The following is a 22,814-nucleotide window of genomic DNA, read 5'->3' on the forward strand; positions in this document are numbered from 1 at the left end:
TTAGCTAAGTTCAAATACTTCACTTCTATGCCAGTGGCAAAAGTATCCAGGTATTTGCTGAAAGTCTTTTATTTTTCTGGGAAGATGATCCATGGCACATGACAAAAAACTAAGTAAACTTGACTTACTGCAAAGCAACTGATATGCAAAGAACTGTAATTTCACCTGGACTTAGTTGAAATTAATTTGCAAACTGAGTATTACTCTGCCATCTGAATGACCTTTCATATTATTAATAAAACAGTTACTGGGACATCAGACAGATCTTCCATTTGAAGGTCCTCTATCTCCAAGCAGTACAGCAACTGCCTTTGAAAAGAGGGTCAGTGTTACTGAAACTTTTGGGCTCTTCCCAACTATGTGCTTATTCCAGCAGCTATGCTTCTGCCCAACTGCCATAAGAAACACAGCAAAATGCAAAAGAGAAAATTCTAACTTGCTCATCTGGAAATCTATCTAATGAATGAAATAACTACAGAAATGGTCTAAATAAGGATAAATATTCTGTTTCTTAAACCCATCTGTTGTAAATCCTGTCAGAAATCTTTTCAAAAGGTTATAAATAATCTATTTTAGAAACAGGCAACACATTTATTCCTAGCAGCAAATTCAAACATGATGAGTAATCTGGCATAGAGCTTTTAAATTCACCAGCTGCCACCCACCTCAGGCAGCACCATACCTCATTTTATATGTGTAATATGAAACGTTTGTTAATAAGTGCTTGAACCCAAGATGGTCATAGGTAATCCTACTCCTGAATTTTCCACTCAAACTGAAATTAAAATAAAAATATCCCACCTAACAGAGTACAAATATTTGAAACAAGCAAAAACTGAATAGAAAATGAAAATAAATCTGTTTGCAACAAGACATACAAATCTGAACCATTAAAATATATTTCTCTATTCTTCATTGGAAAAAAAAAATGTTTAGTCTTGTTTAAAACCTAATAAAGACAAAGCATGTCTGCTTTGAATTGGAGACAGTGATAGAAGACAGAAGTACCTAGATGATTCTCTGGTGTTATGAAAGAATATAAACTTTTAAGTGCTCCCTTGCACTCTAACATATATATATAAAAATACAAATATCCTTCTGTTAAAATGTCATCCTCTTAGAAAGCTGTGAGCTAATTACATGAAGTAGTGTTTTCTTTAGCTTCCTTTAGGTAAGGAGAGGTATTTTTGCTCTGCATTCCAGTTAACTTCCTGAACAAAAAATATGCTACAAGATTTGACTCACTGTTCTTGTTAAATGACAATTTTAACAGAAGACTACTTGGGTTTCTTGGTGGAGAGGGAAGTTACTTTGGTTTGTCTTACCAGACTTTAAATTTTAAAAAAATCCAGGATGGATAGCCACCTTCTTTGCCTAGTCTTGAATGAAAAAGAGTTATGAACTGCAGAAAGTAGCTTTATTTCAGGTACTTAAGCAAAAAACCCAATACAGGTGCACACTATCACTGTCTTTCTACAGGTACAGGATCAGATAAGTGGCTGACTCTGATCTGCTTAAACACAGCAATCCCCACATACACTTGTATGGGAGTTCTATGTCAAGCAATCCTTTCACAAGTCACAAAGACTATCACTAAATTAAATAAAGACCATACAGTAATTACTTCAAGAACAACCATTGTAATTTCAGTTTCCTGAATAAATTCTGTAGAAGAATAAATTTCTTTGTCACAGTTGCTCTCTTTAAACAAAATAAAATTGCCTAGGCAAGGAATACGTGGAACTGACCACTGCATGATCACACAATCATATACCTGGACATAAAGTAACTTGAGACCAAGACCTGCTATATAAGCTTTGGAAATGGAATCATGGATGACTCAATGGCCTGAAAAATCTTAAAAAAGAATGAGTGCTGTGAAATGAGACACTATCAATGCTGCTGAAACCTATAATTTTCTTGTGAATCTCTAGTCACTTATTTTATGTAGTTTTCACAGAGCTTGAAACAGTCTCTACTTTATGACTATTTTCATTGCCTGTCTTTTAAGAGTCAGCAAAGTGAAAATAAAAAAAAATCTACAATCAAAATACTTTTAATCTTGTGGCATTTTTAGTGAATGAAGAAGCACACTAAATTCACACTGCATTTTCTAAGCAAAGGAAAATCTTCTCCCGAGTTTACTGCAGTTTTACAGTTTGCAGCTCCTTGGAATGAATTACTTGAGAACGAGCCTAATGCCAAAATAATACAGTAGTGATTTGGGTTTAAAGCTTGCTATCGAAATCCCAAATGAAGAAGAGTGAATTTCTATTCTGCACAGGGAATTCTCCAGGCGGGGATAAGCCATGCTGTGACTGTGGAGGTATTTGGCTTGGTTCCATGGATGTTAGTTCAAGCAAGTTAATAAGATGGGCTCACTCTAGCCCTGGAAACAGAGACCTAACCTGGATTTTATCTTTAAATTACTACAATCTTTCTTCCTCCAAAATTACAACAGTGAAGAGCTGAGATGAATTCAAACTCTCAAACTTTAGTAAAACATATATCTAACAAAAGCTTAGATGAAGTAAATAAAGACCAAATCCCTCATCAATCTCCACGAACACCAGTACTGACTTTTCACAGTAATCCAAAAAAAATCAGAGTAACTATATTATTATTCTAAAAGATATATTTAAATACAAACTACAAATATCAGAGGAGCAATGCAGCTCATTAAATGAAATACATGTAGGTACAGAGTAAATATTCATGAAAGAAAATTGAACTGTACGTTCAGGATATTTCTGAACACCAGAAGTGAATTTCAGCTACTGACAGTTGCATGATCCTCAGTAAGATTTTTATGCATTTACAGAATTTCAAAGGCATAGGAAATAATAAAATTTTCAGTGTGGGAATTGAAAACCTAGAGGTTGTCTTCCTTAGGACTTGTTTTTCAAAACAGTCTGCCTCCTATACAGTGCACTCCAACCTGCACTCAAAGATGACCCAAGGGCAGAAATCAGTGATGAACTTCCTCAGCAAGCACAGAAATCTACTCCATCCCCTCTTCCATTTCAGGATTTCTTCTTTGAACGATACAAGAAAGACGGGGCATGCAAAGCCTGTGCTTTTACTGCTGTGCAGGAAAAGCAGGATGAGCTGATTGTTTAGGACCTGGGAGAAGCTCACCAAACTCAACACAATCCTTTCTGTTGTTGATTTTAGTGGCTTTTACAGCAGGCCAGAAACAGATAAAACATCACAAATGAGTGACTGTGGTTCGGTACCGGCACACCCACCCCGTTTCACCGATCGGTATCTGTTGGTGATTTGGCAAATGTGCTTGTACATGACACAGCAGGAAATACAACAATGTTTGGAAATAGCACTTTGTCAGACAAAACTGCTTGCCTGGTGTTAGACAGTTACAACTATTAAGCGCTGGCTGCTCATTCCAGCCAGTGAAATGCTGTTGCAAATGAAAGATGAAGCATTGCATGAAGCCATGCTAAAATGGATAGAAGGATGGTTACTTACCAACGGGGCGAGCTGTTGACATTACAATGATGTAGTGAGAACATAAAAAGGAAATTAAAAAAAGAAAAGAATATCTGTCAGAATGCATGACGTGTAATGTAACTTTCCACTATGGATACTACCATGATTGCTAACCCCTCAAATGGCAGTCTAAGTCAAATGTTCACTGCTGTTATTGTTTAGTCACGTGCCACTATCATCCCATTTACTTGAGCATAGCATCTGAACAAGCTGACTGGAACCATTCTCTGAGAAACATTTTTATTATCTTCGCATGCCATCATCAAGTATCATTGTTAACGCCTGATAAAAGAAAAATTGCATTGCATTAGCACAAACTTTTAGATCCCAATGAACACATCAATTTAAGCCTCACACTGCCTAATGTCATGCAAGGCATTTGCTTTCTGAGTCAAATACCAACTGAATTTTAAGCATGACCGGTCAGTACAGCAGTAAGGGCTACAGAAAGCCCAGGACAGTTTTTCTCATTCAATAATGGGCATGAAAGCTTACAGCACAGTGCTTTTTCATCACTGACAATGCTGATGAAAATATAACAAATGGGCTGAAATGGCCACAGGGGCTTCAACCCAGAACCTCCCAAATCACTGCTTAGGTAACTTCAACTTGCTAAAAAATTGCTGTTAAATGATTGACAGGTTAATACTGTTTCAGGCTGATACAGAGATTGAAAGTTACTGCTGCAACAAGTGATTTCTTGGTTATAGCAATAGCCCTTCATTATACTTGTGCTGGGGAAGAGAGCCGTCAGTCCCTCTGCTAATAAAATATAGACATCTCTTTCAGAAGAGCTAAAAATTTGGACATAAAATTGACTCCAGGTTGCATCTGTGTAGGTAAAGCTTCGCTTATTTTATCAGCAGCAATAATACATTTCTGAGCAACGGCACAATTCTATTTTTTTTTTTTTAACTTTTTAGGACGATTACCAGCCCTGTGTGCTTATGTGCAGGCTAGAGTCCAATGTAAGACATGCAAATTCAGAGGTAACAGAACTTGCAAGGGCCTTAGCTCTCAGCCTTTCCATGGCTCTGTCCCCATTTCATTTAACTATGTCTAGTCTGCCATTCTCACCCATCATCTATTGGAACACTTTTTGGCTTCCAGTACTATGGACATATTCCTTCTTCTGCAGAAAGATGAGGTATAAGAGTGATATGCATCTTTCCAAGAGAGAACATGGAGTCTGGGTCACAGAACTCAGATTCTGCTGTTGTTTGTGACAGCGTAATGCAACTTTCCTCATTGCATCCCCATCCTCTGGTTTAAGAAGCTGGAGCTGTGAATGAGGGAGCTAAGGGTTACATGGTTGTTAGCAGGTGTGCAGATGGAACTACATGACATCTGCAAGGTCCAAGACAAGTTCAAAATAATTTTTGAAATGCTAAGTGGTTTTGCTCCTTTACGTGACATGATAAAACCAGTGTCAGACAACGCTGTTAATTAAAAATTCAGAATTAAGGCTTTCTTTAATCAAGAGGTCCATTGATCATCCTCCCTTTAAAGTCAAAGGGAGATTTCCTAGTCCTTTGTTTTCAAAAATTCCGAGTAATAGCATTCTCCAATGAATTTCTTGATTTTTTTTCTAATTTTCTGTCATATCTTGAACATGTAGTATGTTTCTAATATCATGGCTTCCTTTCTTTACTGAATAAACACTATGTATTTGACTGTAAATTACAAATCCAGGGGGAAAAATACACAAGATAATGAAAACATGCTTTTACTGGGGGGAAATCGATTAAATTACAAATTTCCTCGAGTTTTTTTCCCTTTAATTTCATTGGGTTCAAGCTTCAGTGATTTCAAAGGATTTTTTTTTTCTGGGTTCTAGCTATTGTTTACATTACAAGTCAGGGTAGCAAATCCAAAAGGCTTGCTCCAGTAACGTACATAGTGGACACAGTTCTAGGAGTGTTTTAAGGCCAGGGAATTGGTCCAGAATTACTGGAAATTGTGATCTTGCCGGTGACAAAGAACAGAGTGAGACTGTTTCTGGGAGTTTGCTGTGGTGACTAATTTTCCCATATTACAAAAGGGAAGAACAATCTCTTACATACCTATTTCTTCAGCATAAAATGGGAAGAGCCATATCGTCACTTACAGTCTAAAGTGAACACTGAGGTAATATTTCAACAGATAATCACAATGCTCTCTTTTCTTTGTTACATAATAACATCTCTCCCCCTACGAAGCCACTCTGGCTTTTTTTTTTTTATTTTTTTCCCCTTTGAATTCAGCAAATTAAACTGAACTGTGTCCATGCATTAAATGGATGGAAATGGAAGCTGGCCTCTTGGGTCAGTTGACCCCAGTTCTAATAAAGCAATCCACTGAGACTTTGAACATTTGATTTAATGTGTATGAAAAGAGGAGGAGAGATAAAACTAAAAATGTTTTTATTAACCTTTCCCAGCTCTACTGAAAACCATCAGCATGCACCACTAAACTGTGAAATAGTGTCTGCATGATATCCATTGTGCCAAATTGCTGCTTCTCTTTTAGAATGAGGCAGTAACTATTATATTCTATTTACTCAAACAGAAATACTAGCTTACAAACTTTTTCTCTCCCCATAATCTTTAGCACATCTGTATCTACTGTCATGAAAGATATTTCTGGCAGCTCATTATTCCACCAGCCTTAAAACCTCCTTACCAAATCAAAGAGCAGCACAAAAACAGTGAGTGGATACTAGAGACCACAAATATTTTAGGAGAGATTAATTAGTCTTTACCTTGTAATACTTACAAAATTTAATTAGGGTTTTCTCTTTCCTTTGTCTATGGTTTATTTTTTGGATAAAGGGTAGTGGTAGAGAGCTTAATTATGGCAGATCTAATCCTGTAATAATATTATCTGTATTATGTTTGTCGTTTATAAATATAGTTACTCTATTCCTTATACTTCTTAGAGAAAAAACGTGACTAAGAGCCTGAACTGATGGCTCACAATTAATGTCTATGCTCACCATTATGTAGTGCTTGTTTATGCACATATGCATCTGCTCCTCAATAAAAACACATTTGGACAGGACTTTAAGTGCAGGGGGGTGCAATCCATGCAGGGGGGTCATATCCCACCGAAATAAATTAAAATTTTGCATGAGATATTAACAGGACCAGGATTTCACCTGTGCTGTAAATCAGTGCAGCAGCCACCATTGCAAAGGGTGTACGGAACCCAGACAATGGCAGGGAAGGAAGAGGCCCCTCTCACTAAAAAGCCATTATCCATGTAGGACACAGGCCCTGCCTCTGTGGGAGCACTCACCTCTCACAGTGAGTGTAGCAGAGGCTTCCACTTTCCCAACTCGATTCTCAGCGATGCAGGTGTAGGTCCCTTCATCTGTGCTCATGGCTTTCTTAATGCGCAGTGTGTAGTCATCCTTGATGTCATACCTGTGGCACAGCAAAAGGATGAAAACTCTTTTTGTGGGCAACAGAAATGGACAAAAAACTATCACCTGGAAAATGCCAGTCTGAATCTATCTTGGAGCCAACTTTGGAAGATAAATTATTATCCAGCATTAGATAATTCCACGAAGCATTAATCACCATGACATTTTTATTGCACTCTGCATCAGTTAGAAACTTTACATAAAATTAGTATTGCTATGTTCAGTATTAGGGCTTTATTAGTAATATCATTCACTTTGTCCTTGATCTAGAGGAATAAGATAAAATTAAGGTATCAGACATCAGTTATCAATACATGACAGGTCAGGTTTATCATGCCTTTAACTACGTGAGCTACATGTTTTACCTTTTGCTGATTTGGAAATTTCCTTTTTTATACAGTTTTTCCCTACAGCAGCAATCCCTTAGAGAACGGTGAGCATGGATCTCATACTACTCAATTGCAAACAATAAAAGATATATTCAAGCACTGGAAGGTGACATTTATTGAAGAGGCACATTAAAGCAGATTTATCAATTTCACAGAAATAGAACAAAACTATTCAATAAGGGTGGACAATGACATTTTCTCTTTCTTAAAAGAAATTAGAAACAATTCAATCATGCTTTGTCCATTCTTTGTTTTTACTGCTGAAATAATTCTAAAACTATGAGGATGTATAAAACTTAATTAATGCAACGTACTCCAACATGTAGGGAACATTTATTCTCAAGGCATTTAGATTGATTATTCCCAGCAAAATATTTTCAGTTAAATTGTTGTTATCCTGCAGAAGTCATGCTTAACAAAGTATTTTAGGCTCTGATCCAAAGCTCATTAAAGTTAACAGGAGATGTCATGTTGTATAAAATGTCTTTGGTTCCCAAATCAGGAAAAGTCTGGTTATCAGCATAGATACTTTATCCTTTAAATATTATTTTGTTAAATTATTTTCAACAACATATCTTCTCAATGCAATACATTAAAGTCACCTTGAATCTAGACTTGGCTTCAGATTCGCATGTATCAGTGAAATAGGAAGACAAAAACTAAAGACATATCTAGACATCAGGAGGTGTCAGTACTATTTCTCATTGTATGCACAGTCATTACATAATTTTAGAATAATTTTTTTCATTTTATTTCTTTTTTCTTTTTTTTTTTAAATGCAATCAAGACCTTGTAGACTTGTACAGGAAACACACTGAAGTCTTATGGAAGAGCACCCTTAAATGTCTGGATGAAAAAGGATGCAATGCAACAAATCAGAGAAATGTTTTCAGGCTCTGTGAGCATTTTTAGATCCTTAGGGAATGTGAAAGATAGCTTTTTCTTGTGTACATAATGTACATTGCTATTGGTTCATTCAGCATAGGTTTGTAGAGGTAGCACCGCATGTTAACAGACTTCAAAGCACCCTAACGCAAAGATCCCATATGGTGAAATATTTAAATTTCTGTTAAGTCTAACTAAAGCTCACAACATCAGTTAGAGCATTCTTAGCAATTCCAAGAATAAAGAGCATCCTTTCATACTCACCACAATACAACTTCTTTCTACATTCAGTAGATCCTATCAATTAGCAAGAAATATTTTAATTAAGACGAATTTGAAGCTAACCATTCTGTTAGAGTTAACATAAACATATATAATACCCATTTCCTTAGGACTTACACTTAATTGTATATATATGCAGTACCTCAGATTTAACTGATTCATAAGAGATATGCCAAGGGGAAGAATAAGCGAGTAGATGCCACGGCAAACTTTAGAAACTTGTAGGGATAATATTTTTGCCAGCATAGTGCCATTGGTAGTGGTGAGGGAGCAGGTAGTTATGATGTTAGAGATCTTAATATGCACTTTCTGGAGAGCTAGACATCTATTACAACTATATTCAATAGCCACATGCAGCTAAAGAACATTTCTTCTAGACTTCTCACAAATTATGTCATTTTGCACGCTGTGCTGCGTTAGTCAATGGCAAATAAAAATCACTGTTTTTGTAAGACAGAAAAGGCAAATTGTCCCCCTTAAAAATCTCAATAATATGACATTATCCCACAATGATGGAGCAGTTATTTGTCTTTGGTGACTGCAGAGTTGCAGACAAGAGCAAATGCTTATTTTCTTGACATGAGGCCAGCTCTAGGAAACTGAAAATATAAATTTGCATTAAGCTCCTGTATGATGAGAAAACTAAGATCCGTTGTATTATAAATATGAATCGGATACCGGAATCTGGCCTATAAAGCTGGGCAACAATTACCCATCTAAGTAATTGTTCTTTTTTTCTGTTCATACAACAGATAGCACCCCTGTGTTTCGCTTAATGCTGCCGAGAGCAGAACAGGCAGGCAGCAGGACTGCATCTGAGTGAGGGGCTGCCTGAGCTGGGATGCAGGCAGGCTGGGACAGGGAGCTCCAGGATGCTGGGGGCTGCAGCTGACTCACTCTGCTTCCTGTCACGGATGTGCTGGTGCCGGCATGCCAGCCAGCTGCCTCGGAGGCTGTGGCAGCCTTTATCCCTGCACCTGCCAATCATGCACATCGTGCCAAGGCTGCTGGTCGCAGCAGCCAGCTGCATGGCATGCCAGGATGCGGGGTGGTGGGAGCAGCAGTCCCACTTGGGTCACCAAACGGAGGGCGGCGTAAACGTGTCACCGTCGTGGTCCAGTTAACAATCAGCTGGAGGACAGGTTCGTCTCTCCCAGCCTGCTTCTCCAACAGGCCATACTTTTGGACCACCCTGACAAAAGGTGCCATCTAGCCATTGGATTCATACGTAGATGGAGCCGTGGGGCATCAGAACCATCTGCTGTCTTGCAGTAGTGATATGCTGCCCATCAGTCATCTGTTCCACCCACACTGTCCCCAGAAGTCACCACAGTTCAGTGAAGAGCTTTGGCAGATGAAGCAGACAGAAAGGAGGAAAAGTGGCTTTTAGCCTGACCCACAGCAGAACAAGCAAAATAACGAGGAACGAAGGCTGAAAATCTTTTGAATTTCTCAAGCATCCACCTGCTCAACCATGAACAGTGCCTTGTCTCCTCTCTGTCCTTCATCCTCAAATTCCCATACCAAGATGTTTTCACCTTGTTTTCTGTAGAAGTTTACTCTCATCTGGATTAGTGCTCCTGAACATTTGGGAATGAGGATCAGGATCCTCTCTGCTAATACCAATCACAGAGAGCATTTACCAGGCTCCTGGATTGATGATGGAATGGCAGAAAACCAGGGTGCTGTGGTTAAATTGCTCCTCAATGTTGCCAGTACATGAAGAAGGCTATGACTTGAAAATATGTGCAGTGTCAAGAAACAACTTGTGACATATTGCCCAAATATTGCTGACTCCAAGCCAATTAATGTGACATTGAGCTAAAACCACATGGTGTCAGACATCAGTTTCACATGTTTATGGACATCTAATTGATTTTAACTACTTCTCTTTGTTAAGCATTCGAAGGTGCTTAACCTTTCGGTTCAGCTTAGACTTCAGCCATCAGACTGAGCTGGGAGAGGTCTCTTGAACAGCCAGTCAGTCTGTGCCATATATAAACCAGCCACTTTTGGACACCACGTTACATAATTTCTGCTCTACAAGTAATAGAGTAGGTCTGCCTTTAATTAAGTGAAAAGGAAGGGGCTGGCAGGGGACTGGCAAGGAAAAAAGAAAGCGAGAAACAAGAGGCACATGAGAAAACACTGCTGGTGAGGAATTTCTAATAGAAATTGGGTGATTTTGAGTGAAATCTGGCAGTCTCTGGCACATATGAATGCATTCATTGTTGCTAGTTCTGATTAATGACAGTTGTACAATAGTGTGCTGACAGTCACTGCCATACAGACACTTTTTTTTTTTTTTTTTTTAATATGAAACACTGCTGAAAATGCAACCCAATCAGATTTGGCCCCTGAACAACATGTGCTATCATCACTGTACTGTGAATTGAGATTGATTGGTAACCAGCTGTGACAAAGTGGGAAAAAGAGCCTTGTCTTTTTCAAGAAAAGAAAAGAAGAAAAATAAAAAAACAAACTGTGTCAAAACCATTACCATCTGCTCAGCCAAACAGCAAATAAAACAAAACACATTAACTGTTTTTAAGTATCACAAATTAATGTACTGAGGTTGAATTCATGTGTTAACTTAGGCATCTAAGAATAAACTTGAATTGAACTGGTTTTGTCACAGTTGGAACTTTTTCCTCACATTTGGAACTGTATCTGTTCATACTCAGTCATCAATCTTCCTCATGGTTATCAAATTTCAAAAATAGTGAAAAAAATTACTGAATTTAGATGCACTTAACAATATTTTTTTGGTTTTGTTGCATTTGATATAAATTTTCCACAGTGTTTTCCAGAACCCCTAGCTTCCATATTTTCAAAAATGTGCATACAGCTATGCATAAAGAAAAATGCACCTCTTTTGTTTTTAACATGCACAGATAGCAAAAATGCAGCTGCAGCTGAAGTCATTACATTCCTAAATATCCAAGTAGGCCTAACTGGTAATATGAGGATGTACTTGCTTTAGCAGTCTATTTTAAACTTCACAGAATGCACTGCTGAACTCAACAAATCCAACTCAAGAAGTCTTATTTCTTGCTAAAGGGATACTGCAAGAGGAAAAAGTCACATCTAAACTATTAGAGACTGATGCAACTGGCCTCAAAATATTTTTCATTAATTTATACCAGGTATATATTTTCATCTAAAGCATTCTTGCAAATAAAAAAATATTAAATAATAAATTAGAAACTTTGTATGTACACATTGCAGGATTGCCTCTTCCTTTTTTTTTTTTTTTCAGAGATGGTACAAAAATGACTTTGCTCTATTTTCTTTTGCCTGATTGCCAGACTATTTTGCAGAACACACACAAAGCTTCAAGACTGCTCACAACATCGATGATTAGGGAGCCCAAATACAGAGATGCTACTGGCCAAAACCAGGGTAAACAGGAGGTAGTTAAGGAGGCTTAAGCTTCTGTCTCCACTTCTGTTTTGTGGTGCTGGCACTTCAGCTCCCAGCACAGTGCCACAGCTTTTCACTGGCTCCTGCTCTCCCTGTGCCAGATGGAGGGAGCCAGAGGGAAGCTGCAGTGAGATGGGAACTGTGAGCTGTTACCTGCTTCAGGCTTGTGTGATCCAGCAGCAGCAGGGAGAGCCTCCATGCCCACTGGCAATGCATATCTGACACAAGTTGAGTTTTTTTGCACTTCCATTCTGTGCACTGACAAGTGGAAGTAGAAAGAAGCCCAAACCTCCAATGGGTAACAGCTTTCTGGGAGAAACATATAGAAGAGTCATGCTTTCTTTCTCCAGCAAAACCCGAATCGGCGACAGTCAGGGATATATTTGTGTGCACTGGTATCAAATTATTCTGTTGTGCCCCTGAAATCAAAAGCTGCTTTTTGCTGGGTGGCCCTAAGTCACTGCTTTACAGCCATGATGAACTGAGCTACCAGGGAGGTAGCTCCAAGGTGCAGACAGGATGGCTACTCTTCATATCTACATGTCCAGATACTCATTTATTCTTTGGCTCTGCCATTCATGCCAGAGAAAGGTAGAAGACAATGTTATATTACTTTGAATTTCTTTGTGTGATGCATGTTTGCAAGCTGCCATATAAAAGGGTTTCTGTATTCCATACTTCCTTATTCTATGCAACAAATTGGGAAAAGAGCTGCGTGACACAGGCCACTGTTCAGTATCGGGATTTCTCTTAATTTATGCTGACACAGGTTCTGCTTTAGTCCAAAACCTCATATGGGTTGTGATCATCAGATTATTTCTATCTGTTAGATAGAATTGCAGTAATATAAACCAGAAACCCACACTGCACCATGTTTTAAAGCAAGGCATTCAATAAAATGGTCTAAACCTCATTAAATATGTGTACAGTTACTGGGCCAACATTGGGAAACCATACCTGTGTCCAAGGGCATAGTGTTTTCCAAATAATCTAGAAGCATTACCCTCCACAACACTGCTCTTACATGCACACAGACAGGTGTGACTGCACATGAAAATGTGTAGTCTCTAACAAATTCAGGAGCCATGTGCTCAGAAGAGAATCAAGAAAGAAAATTGAGACTGGTTTCTAACTCTCTGTGAAATAATTTGGAAACAAATAGAAGTTAAGAACAAAACATATGTCTGGGAATCAATGACTCGGGAAATCCTATCTAAACTTATGCAGGTTCCATCCTTTACATCTCTGTCTGCACATGGAAGTGTACTTGTCAGGAATTACCACATGATAATTATCCAAAATGGGCTTCTGATTTGATTTTAGTTCCAGACAGAGCTCCACATTTCAGAAAGTGGAGCGTTGGTGGAAGTATGATCTAAGAGACCTTGTCATCACTTGGCATGGAGACCTATCCTCCCATCACCAGCAGTAGTCCTTTGCCTCACAGATGAGACACATTTGTCAGGCACTTGGGGAGATTTATATTATTAATGCCTATGTAATAAATTCATCCCTCAGAAAAGTACCCTTGATGCTCAGAGTTATCTTGTTTTGTCCATTTTAGCTTATGAAAAATTGAAATGTTACTTCAAGGACTGGAACAAAGTAAGAAGATCTGAGCCCAGACTGGCATCATGCGCCCACTAAACTTGGCTTGATGCAATTTTTTAACATGAACATGCAGATCCTGAGTAGCTTGAAATAAACTGTAATTGTGTTTGCCTATTTATTATCATTTGCCTAAAGCACATGAAAAGATTACTATAAGCTTGTCAGAGAACTGAAATATTTTCTAATCTGTATTTTGAATCAGTAACCAACCTTGAAGTGGTAATTAAAGATGAAGTCATGTTAATGTTGCAGTGAAAGTGCCTTCAATACTGCAGTTGAGCCAGAAGTCATATTCTTAAAAAGTACATTTTGATAGTTAAGCAATTACCAACATGAACTTACTGATAGGACCTTGAAATAATTTTTAGGCTTAAAACTTTACCATTGAAGTGTTTTCACTGACAGTGTAAGTTAATTTGTTTTTAACCCAGATCACAAGTTTTACATCCCATATAGAGATGGAATGTGTTAAAGAAGAAATCCCTGCAGGGCAGACATTCCAGTAGCATCAGTGGTCAGAGCTCTTGAATCTTACTCCCATTTGAATATAACTAACAGCTCCCTCTTCCCTGTTTTCCTGAGGCAGTCATGGAAAACAGCAACAACAACAGCAACAAAACAAAAAAATACCTAAAACAAAACAACAACAACAACAAAACAACCAAACAAACAAAAAAAAAAACAAAAAAACCCTAAAAAACCATAATTAACAATCTTTATTTTTTATTCTATAATTTTAATGGTTTGAATAAATTGATAATAGAAAGAAGGCTACTTTAATACTCTAAAATTCATAAATGCAGTATACAAATCATATGATTACTAAGCTTTTACTTAGCATACATTGCTTTTTTTGATGCTAAAGAAATATTTAAGGACTGGCAGGAGTATTTTGAATTAAATTCAACTTTAATTTCACTGTGTCCTCTTCTTGCCAGACTATTTTTTTTACTTCTGCCTCCTGTGAGTGGAAAATTCAGATAAAGCCATGTTTGAGGCTACTACAACTGGCATTAAATTTTTTTAATGTCACTCTTCCAGTGACTTCATTTATTCTCTGAAATTTAACTATTTTAGGCTGCAGAATAAGAAAGAATAAAAAGAAATAAGAACATTCTCCTGTGACAATACTGTTTCTAGTGCACTGTCAATGCTCACTTCATAGATCAGCAGTAGTTCAAACAGCATAAAGAGAAAACATGCTGGCGGGAGTGCTAGTTGACACAATTCCTTTATGGTTGCTGTCCATGGAGTTGTAAAGCTATTTTTCCAACCTTGACCCTTATGTAAGCAACTGGAGAGTATTTTCATGAATCCACAAACAGACTGGCTGAAACAATAGCTCTTCTTCAGCTCTGTGGTGAGAACTGACACTTAACATGAAGCCAATTTAAATGTCAACGTTATTAACTGTTTCTCTGCTGATCAGCCTAGGAAAGCCAAAATCGACCACTTTTGCTCACAGCATTTAATATTTCAGACAAATGGAATGGCAGGCAACTCCTGGGTTAGACTAAAAACCTCTGGGGTAACTGTGGGGCGATCCAATTATAGGACTTTATTCAATGTCAAGTTTTGAGGGATTTAAAATGTAAAAAAATGCTCTCATTTACACATTCATTTGGGCATGTACTCCTCATACAACTGCAAAGAATATGCTTCCCCTTGCAGAGCAGTAAGGATCAGTGACAGGCAAAATAGGAATTGGAGAAAAGGGATACTCAACAAAAAGTGTTACAGGAGGGGCACTTCAACATCTCTAGGGTACGTCATCTTGATGCTATATTCATAAAAATTAACCAACCCCTGCATCCATTTTACCTCCCACCACCTCTCTATCTCTAAATGGTATCTCTAGTTTTACAGAAGTTTCCTCAAACATTTGATACAACAGGTGAAAAGATGCTTATGCTGCACTTGGCTGAGATCTGCCAGTGCTCTCTCGTGCCCCACAGACTCTGCAAGTTACAGAGCAGCTCTCTCTGTGCCAGATATCTACAAAAACTTCCTCTGCAAACCTCCTTTCCTGCCTCCAGATGTATGTAAGGATACAAATATCATATTAAACCTCTTTCTTTCACTGTCTCTTTTTGACAAGCTATCAAAGAACATCCAGTCTTCTACCCTGTGCTTCTCATAAAGGGTCTAATCTCTCCTTAATGCTGTAGCTTAAGGAAAAAAAGATAGGCATGTAAATCATACACGATTTAACCAGAGATGACAAATATAGCTAATATGAAAAAAACATCCTTTCCCCCGACCCTTTATTTAAAACCATTAATTGTGACTAATTCCAATAGAAATTTGCTGATGTAACCAAAGATTATATTCACTACACTACTAAAACACACTCTTTTCTCTAATTAATTTTCAATACACATTAGACTGCTTTTTGTTACAATCTGCACAGATATTAACTCGAACAAAGCACACAGGGCTGTAGTGTTATTAACTCATATTTCACTGAAAGGTCATTCTCCCCTTGGTTGTATCTAGAGGGGGCTGGAGTTAAATACCTCAATATACTATCCACAGAATATAAATGGAATTATGGAGCACCACTGTTTATTCTTAAAAATTACTGTCTCTCTTGCTTACAGAGCCTTATCTTGTGGTCATAATGTGGTGGGTATGTGCAAGGTGCCCACCAGAGCTCTGATGAGAGAGCAACAGCTCTGCAAACATCAAGGTCAGTGAAGAAGGAGGGGAGGAGGAATTCCAGGCACAGGAGCAAATTCCTCTCCCTGTGGAGAAAGCAGTGGCAGAGACAAGGTGTGATGAACTGACCACAACCCCCTTTCCCTGTCCAAGAGTAAGGTGGGGGGATTTGGTTCTATTTCTCATTATTCTATTCTGATTTGCTTTGATAAATTGAACTAACTTTTCTCCAGGTTGAGTCTGTTTTGCCCGTGACACTAACTGATGAGTGATCTCTCCCCATTCTTATTTTGACCCATGAGCTTTTAATTATATTTTCTGCCCCCTATTCAGCTGGGAAAGAAACAGAAAGGCTTTGGGGGACACTTGACATCCAGCCAGGGTCAACACATCACAATAGAGCAATACAAATGCAAAACTTCTCAGGCTATCAAGCTCTTCTGGATTTCTTCTTTAAAAATTCAGCATTTCTTAGTTCATTAGGTTTGCTGTCAGTTGTGTTTAAATCCATTTCAAAGATTTGCATCTGGAAGACAGTAAGATATTTTTAAAATGTTGGGTTATACTCCTAGTTTTGGGCTCATGAGAAGCCACAGAGGAAAGCAGTGAAATTAGAGCTGTGTTTTTTCCATTAAACTCTATCAGAAGTGTGATAGACAGCATTTCTGCCCAGACTATGCATATATAACAAAAAAGCGGCCAGTTTTAAAAACATTGCAAAACTAACACCTACACAGGCTTGTGCTGTTGCAACTAACACATATCTTAGAATACACTAACTCTGTGCTCTAATAATGCTTATTCCCAAATAATTTTTAATGAATGTTCCTAATCTCCAGCAAATAAGAAATATTACCGTGCTGTTTGTGATTTTCACTGCTGTGTGTCACTGCTTGGTTTAATGTAATAACTTACAATCTCGTAACACTTAGCAATATACCTTGTGTAAACTACACACCACTTTCCTTCTGAAGCATCACTCTTGGTTTTTCTGCCCACACTCACATTGTGTGGGTGGCACATGTAACAAATACCTCTTCCTGCTGGTGCAGTTGCCACTTTTCATCTCTAGTACAATATCCATCTAATCAGACAGTGCCTATAAATGCAACTTAAAAGAGCAGGTTGTAATTTCATTAAAGATGTATTTACTGAGCTAAAACAGCTGTTCTGGGCTGGAATATAAAAAAATGCCTATGTGATTGCTACTCAGTCATTTTTAAGGCAACAGAAAAATGCATTTGCTGAGCTAACCTCACTCTCCCGAAGAGCTGGCACTGCTAACTTCTTCTGTATAAAAGGTTTAAACAGTTATTACAGTGTGTCATAAATTTTGACTTGCAATTGAAAATCTCTTCACTTCCTAAAAAAAAAAAAAAGTACTTATTACTTGCTATATAATTACAGACCATGCAGCTGCTCTCCTCAGCTTCGCTAGAAAATTTGAAGACATGAAACACTGTACAAACCTATTCAAATGTTATTAAATTGCTAGTAATAGATCTGCCACTCTCATACTGTAGGCTCTCAAATAATGTCATTTTCTTCCCATTACCAGGACTAAAATGTAGATGAATGAAAAGTTGATCCAGACCATATTGAGTTCCCTACCACACAAGAGACCATCACCTCCTTGGAAGGAAAGTACAATCTCTATTTTTGCTGAGCAGATATCAAAGGGAAAGATACTTGCACATGTGTCTGGAAAAAAAAATGCATAAAGACAAATTTTATTTAATTTTCAGTAGGTATTAATCATTATAATTGTCTGAGTCACTTTGACACAATCTTTGTGCCATTTCCCTGTGTCACTTATAGTGAGAAAAAACTCTCTTCATGGAATAGTGAACCTCATATTGCAGCCAAAGGCATAGGACTGGTGACCTCACAACATTCTGTTCACCTCCAGTAGTTTGACATGAGTAATACTTCATTAACTATTCCCCAACCTTTGTGTACTGGGGAGGCTGTGGTGTGAGGCTGAATTTTTAGAGCAATTAAAATAAAATATACACCATGTGCCTCTACCTTTGATTCACAATGCATTTCAGTCTTGGGCCACTGATTTGAAGTGGACAGCTTCTGGAAAAAGGCTTTACATACCCCAGACTTCACACTGCATTTTTTGCATTTTGATTCTCCCTGTTGGTGCAGTATGAACATTTAGATCAACAAGATATTAATTTGCTGGGACCAATTTAGGCTCTAACAAGAATTTTAAGCACTGAAGAATATAAACAATTCTTTATCACAGTGGTGAAAAAAGAAGTATGAAAACAGTTATCATACACTACTCACACTACAGTTTTCACTTAGTATTTATAATTTTTTAAATTCCTGCCCAGTCACACACAGAGGAGCTCCATGACATAGATCACAGCCTGAAATCTCAGGTCAGGTCTACAGGATGTTGGATAAGTAACTTCCTTTGACCACTAGTAAGACCAATGTTTCCCAGGCATTTTTAAAAACTGCTACTCAAAGAAGCCCTTTAAGGTTCTAAATTCAAAATACAGACTATCATAGTTGGTTTAGAACAACAGTTCAAAGCAACTGAAATTGGGAATAAAGTTTTGCATCACCAGAATAAACTGTCTATTATCAGATTTGAAGCACGGTTATTTATATACTCCTGGGCAATTACACAGACAATTTGACAAATAGCCAAATTTCTTTAATAAAGAGTCATGTTTTCAAACAGAGTAATTTCTTTAGAAGTTGGGTTTTTTCCTCGTATAATTCAATTGCAACTGGAGATGCTTACAGTCCATCATGGACCTTTATAATTAGGACTTTAACAGCCTGAAATTATTTTCCAATTCCTCCTCAACACACCAATCGGTGCAGCAATACTGTTCTCATTTGTCACCAGAAATCACTGGCATTACTTTTCTCTTTGCTTTCACATGGGTCACTAAAAAAACTAAAACAAGGAAAGGCAGAAAAAAACAGACAAGGATTTCTGAAAGACTATGGATCCACCATCACTGAGTCTGGCATTCACCAGGAGCAAACTACAGAAACAAAATGCATACAAAAATTCAGTTTGTCCCACTTTGCTGTCACTGAACTAGACACTTTTGAAAGCTGAATCAACAACAGACACATTTAAAAATCTGCAGTAATTGTTGAAATAGGTACTTACTATGATTGTCTTGCAATCTAGGATTGAAGCCAAAATGAAATTATTGAAAAAATGAAAACGGACAGATGTGCAAAGAACATTGTTAGCTGTAGCAACAGAAAATTTATATTGAAAGTTTTAAGACAAATAGCTCAGAGGTCTGCTCAGAAGTATTTATGCATGTAGGAAGAATAACAAAGGGAAATCCTTGAGGGCTTTATATTTTTCTGTAGATGTTAAAACACTTAAAACACAGGAGCTCAGAAGCTGAAAGATAATTTGTCTTTTACCTCAAAAAAAATTCCCTCAATTACAACAAGAAGGAATCATTTTGATAGTCTTTCCTAATTTATAACATTTCAGTAACATAATTTTCTTATCCATCCATTCATTCAGACTGTACATGGGCAAATTTCTTTGCTGGTATTAAAAAAAATGCAGAAAAAACCCAATTGCTTTTGTTTTAGAGGTTCCAGTTTATCTTCCTTGATTAAGCATCATGCAGCATGGTTTGGAAATGTCCACTTTTTGAACAGTGAAGATATGCTAGTATATCGTGCTATATAAATAAAAAAAAAATTGAATAGAAAGCATACCATGCTAATAGAGGCATTTGCCTCCAAAGTGCAGATGTTGGAGAAAAAGAAGGGATATAGTCACTAGAAATATCCAATAGAAATACAATCTAACCAAAGACACTGTGAATTCATCATCTGCTTATGAGACCTAGAAGCAGACATGATTTAAAACAACAGAAGTAGCACAAAAAGTAAGAATAAATCACATAAACACAATGTATTTACTGTGGACCACTCTACAATACATAGTTAAAGACCATGCAAAGAGAAAAATCTGTCCTGACGTCCAAAGTCTTCTCTTGAAAATAATATTTTGTGTATTACATTCATATACATCTGTCATTATAATAAGCAAAACAGCTATGACACTTTTAAAATTTGTTTCAATTCCAAGAAAACTATTTTTTTAAAAATACATGTGTATATATACACATATGCATCTAACATATATATATGTTTTTTCTAGATTAGGTATTTTTCCATTTGTATATTCAACTGACAGACAAATCAGCATTGGGGGGTGGGAAGAGAGAGGCACTATTCATGTCTCCTGCTAAAATTAAAACTGTGCAAAAATAAATCAGGACTCATGGTGCCAGAAGGACCTGTTAGGTTGTGGAGACCTGGGGTCTAATTCCTGTTCCCAGAGCTATTTCCACATTGAGATTTTTTAATGAAATAATAATTCAGCATCAAAACAATAAAGAGTTCCAGAAAATGAGGACCAAACACTGCTCTGTTAGTTGAAAGGAGCCAAACTAATTTAAAACCCTTTTTCAGGGGAGACTCCCTTCCCTTGCTCACTAAAATTTTCTCCTTGTTTGTTCCAGACTAAATTAATCTTTCTTGAACACAGGGGGCCTGTTCCAGATTTCAACTCTGCTTTACACTTCTGCTAGTCTGGCTTTTTGTTTCCTCAAGAGGAAGGTTTCTCTCCAAGACTTAATAGACACAAACTGAGGAGCCAGCAAAGCCCACTGTGCTCTGCTTGTAATTCACCTTGCCAGTGCAACAGAGCAACTTTCCTGCCAAGTTTTCTCCCTCTTGGTACCAGCACATCATTCTGAGGGCTACTATCACTATTACAATCCTAAAACATCTTTACTGTCTCTAATAAATTCACTGAATACTCATGTGCTCACAACACCTACACATCACTTTTCTTTCCTCCACAGGAATCCATTACCTGGACAATTCACCCAAGCTGGGTTTCCCTGCACAGCTGCCTCTGGAACAATATTTGTAGTGCCAAAAGAGCAGCAATGTGGGAAATAAATCCTGAACACAACGTCAAAGAACAAAACTCTTAGCGGTAGGGATGGATTCCAGCAGTGTGCAACGACTGAAATGTGAACGTGGCTCTCACCTTCCTCTCGGTAAGTCTGCATCATCTTTCTTCCACCGGACTGTGGGTGTGGGATCCCCCTGCACCTGGCACCGGAAATCCACGGCCTCCTCCTCCAGCACCACTTGGTTAATCGGTCTCCTGAGAAACGTGGGCCGCTCTTGAAAGAGACATTAAAATTCCACAGTGAGTCAGAGGACTGAAATGAACACTTTTTGACTTTTCAGCATCTTGTCGCTTACCCATCCATCTAACGGAAAGGGGGCTGAGTTCCACAAATGCAGACAAGTGGAACTGATGATGTGCATAAAGAGCCAGGAAGAAGGCTGGAGAGGCAGGGGCTGTCCCATGCCACCCTCCAGCAAGAGCCACCAGCCTGTTCCAGGACCAGGCAGACAGCGGAGAGGCCTCTGAGGCTGTGCCCTTCCCTGGAAAAGCTGTGGCTCCGCAGTGCTGTACATCCAGAGCCCGAGCTAGGAGCTCCTGCTGCAGCCATGTATGAGCTGCCAATGGAGCCAGCCTGCCTTTGGCAGTATCAATAACTTGATGCTTCGGAGGAAAATTTAAACTCCTTGTTACGCACCGCAGGCAATTGTGAACTGTCGTGCACAGGACAGAGCTTCCCTGATCCCCATCGCCAACTTCACCACGGAAAACGACATTAAGGTCTGAGTAATAACTTCTGTTTACCCTTGTTACATTAGGCTGCACAGCTACAAATAGTATTAATCACCGTAATGCTGTACAGGCCTGCTTAAAATCCAGATGCAGAGCCACAATCTGATCTCAGTTATAATGGTACAAAATCCAAGTACCGGTAATTTCATTTGAAGGGATGTCACTGGGGATAGTTTTCAAGTTGCATTTGGATGACACTTTTTTTTTTTCCTGTCCTCTCAGCCATACCGCACTTTTATTATCATAAATTATTTATGCTAGTCAAACCATTATAAGACTGGGTTTATATGAAACAGTATTTCTGCACAAGACAGGGATTTATCATAAAGACATTTAAAACTGGCTACACACTATGTTTCACATTTCACTCTCAGCAAGTTAAGGGATATGATGTCACTTAGAAAAATTACTCAGAATTCACGCAGATGCAAGCAATACCAGATTGTGACTCAGGCAGTTTGTCTTGATAACTACAGAGCTAATTTTATAGGTTTGTTGTGCATGATTATTGTATGCAATTAATTTAAAGAAAAAAGTTAAAAGAACATTACTAAGGTTGAAAAATCAAGCAGGCCACATTTACTGACAGAATTAGGGCTCTCTGCATGTCTTTTAATCACTTCCTTTCTGTTTATGATGCCTTATGGGACTGGTTGCAATTATATGATCACACACTATTTTCCCCCCAAACATCTCCAGATTGTTGGTATTCATTTAATGAGCAGGTGTTTAATACTTTGCTTTAGTTGTACTCTTTAGAGCGTAGCCCCTGTCTTACTACTCCAGTTGCACTTCAAAGACAGAATTATTAATTTCCTCATGAGCTCTATTACACCAATCTTAATGCTTTATAATAATTTATTTTCATAAATATATCTATAACATATACCTCTCTGAGGTACGATAGAGGACTTAGAAAGCAAGGTAAAAA

The 22,814-nt window shown here is 37.9% G+C and overlaps 1 protein-coding gene across 1 annotated transcript in view; it reads right to left on the minus strand.

Annotated features, from left to right (window-relative positions):
- ROBO2 (roundabout guidance receptor 2) overlaps window positions 1-22,814 on the minus strand; it is a 389,500-nt gene that overhangs the window by 109,080 nt on the left and 257,606 nt on the right. The window contains exons 4-5 of the mRNA XM_062515337.1: window positions 21,227-21,365; window positions 6,784-6,911 (exon numbers count right to left, since the gene is read on the minus strand). Coding sequence (XP_062371321.1) covers window positions 6,784-6,911; window positions 21,227-21,365 — 267 coding nt within the window. The remainder of the gene's footprint in view (window positions 1-6,783; window positions 6,912-21,226; window positions 21,366-22,814) is intronic.

This window comes from Cinclus cinclus, chromosome 2 (genome assembly GCF_963662255.1).
Source record: "Cinclus cinclus chromosome 2, bCinCin1.1, whole genome shotgun sequence".
In the NCBI taxonomy this organism is placed as follows: Eukaryota; Metazoa; Chordata; class Aves; order Passeriformes; family Cinclidae; genus Cinclus; species Cinclus cinclus.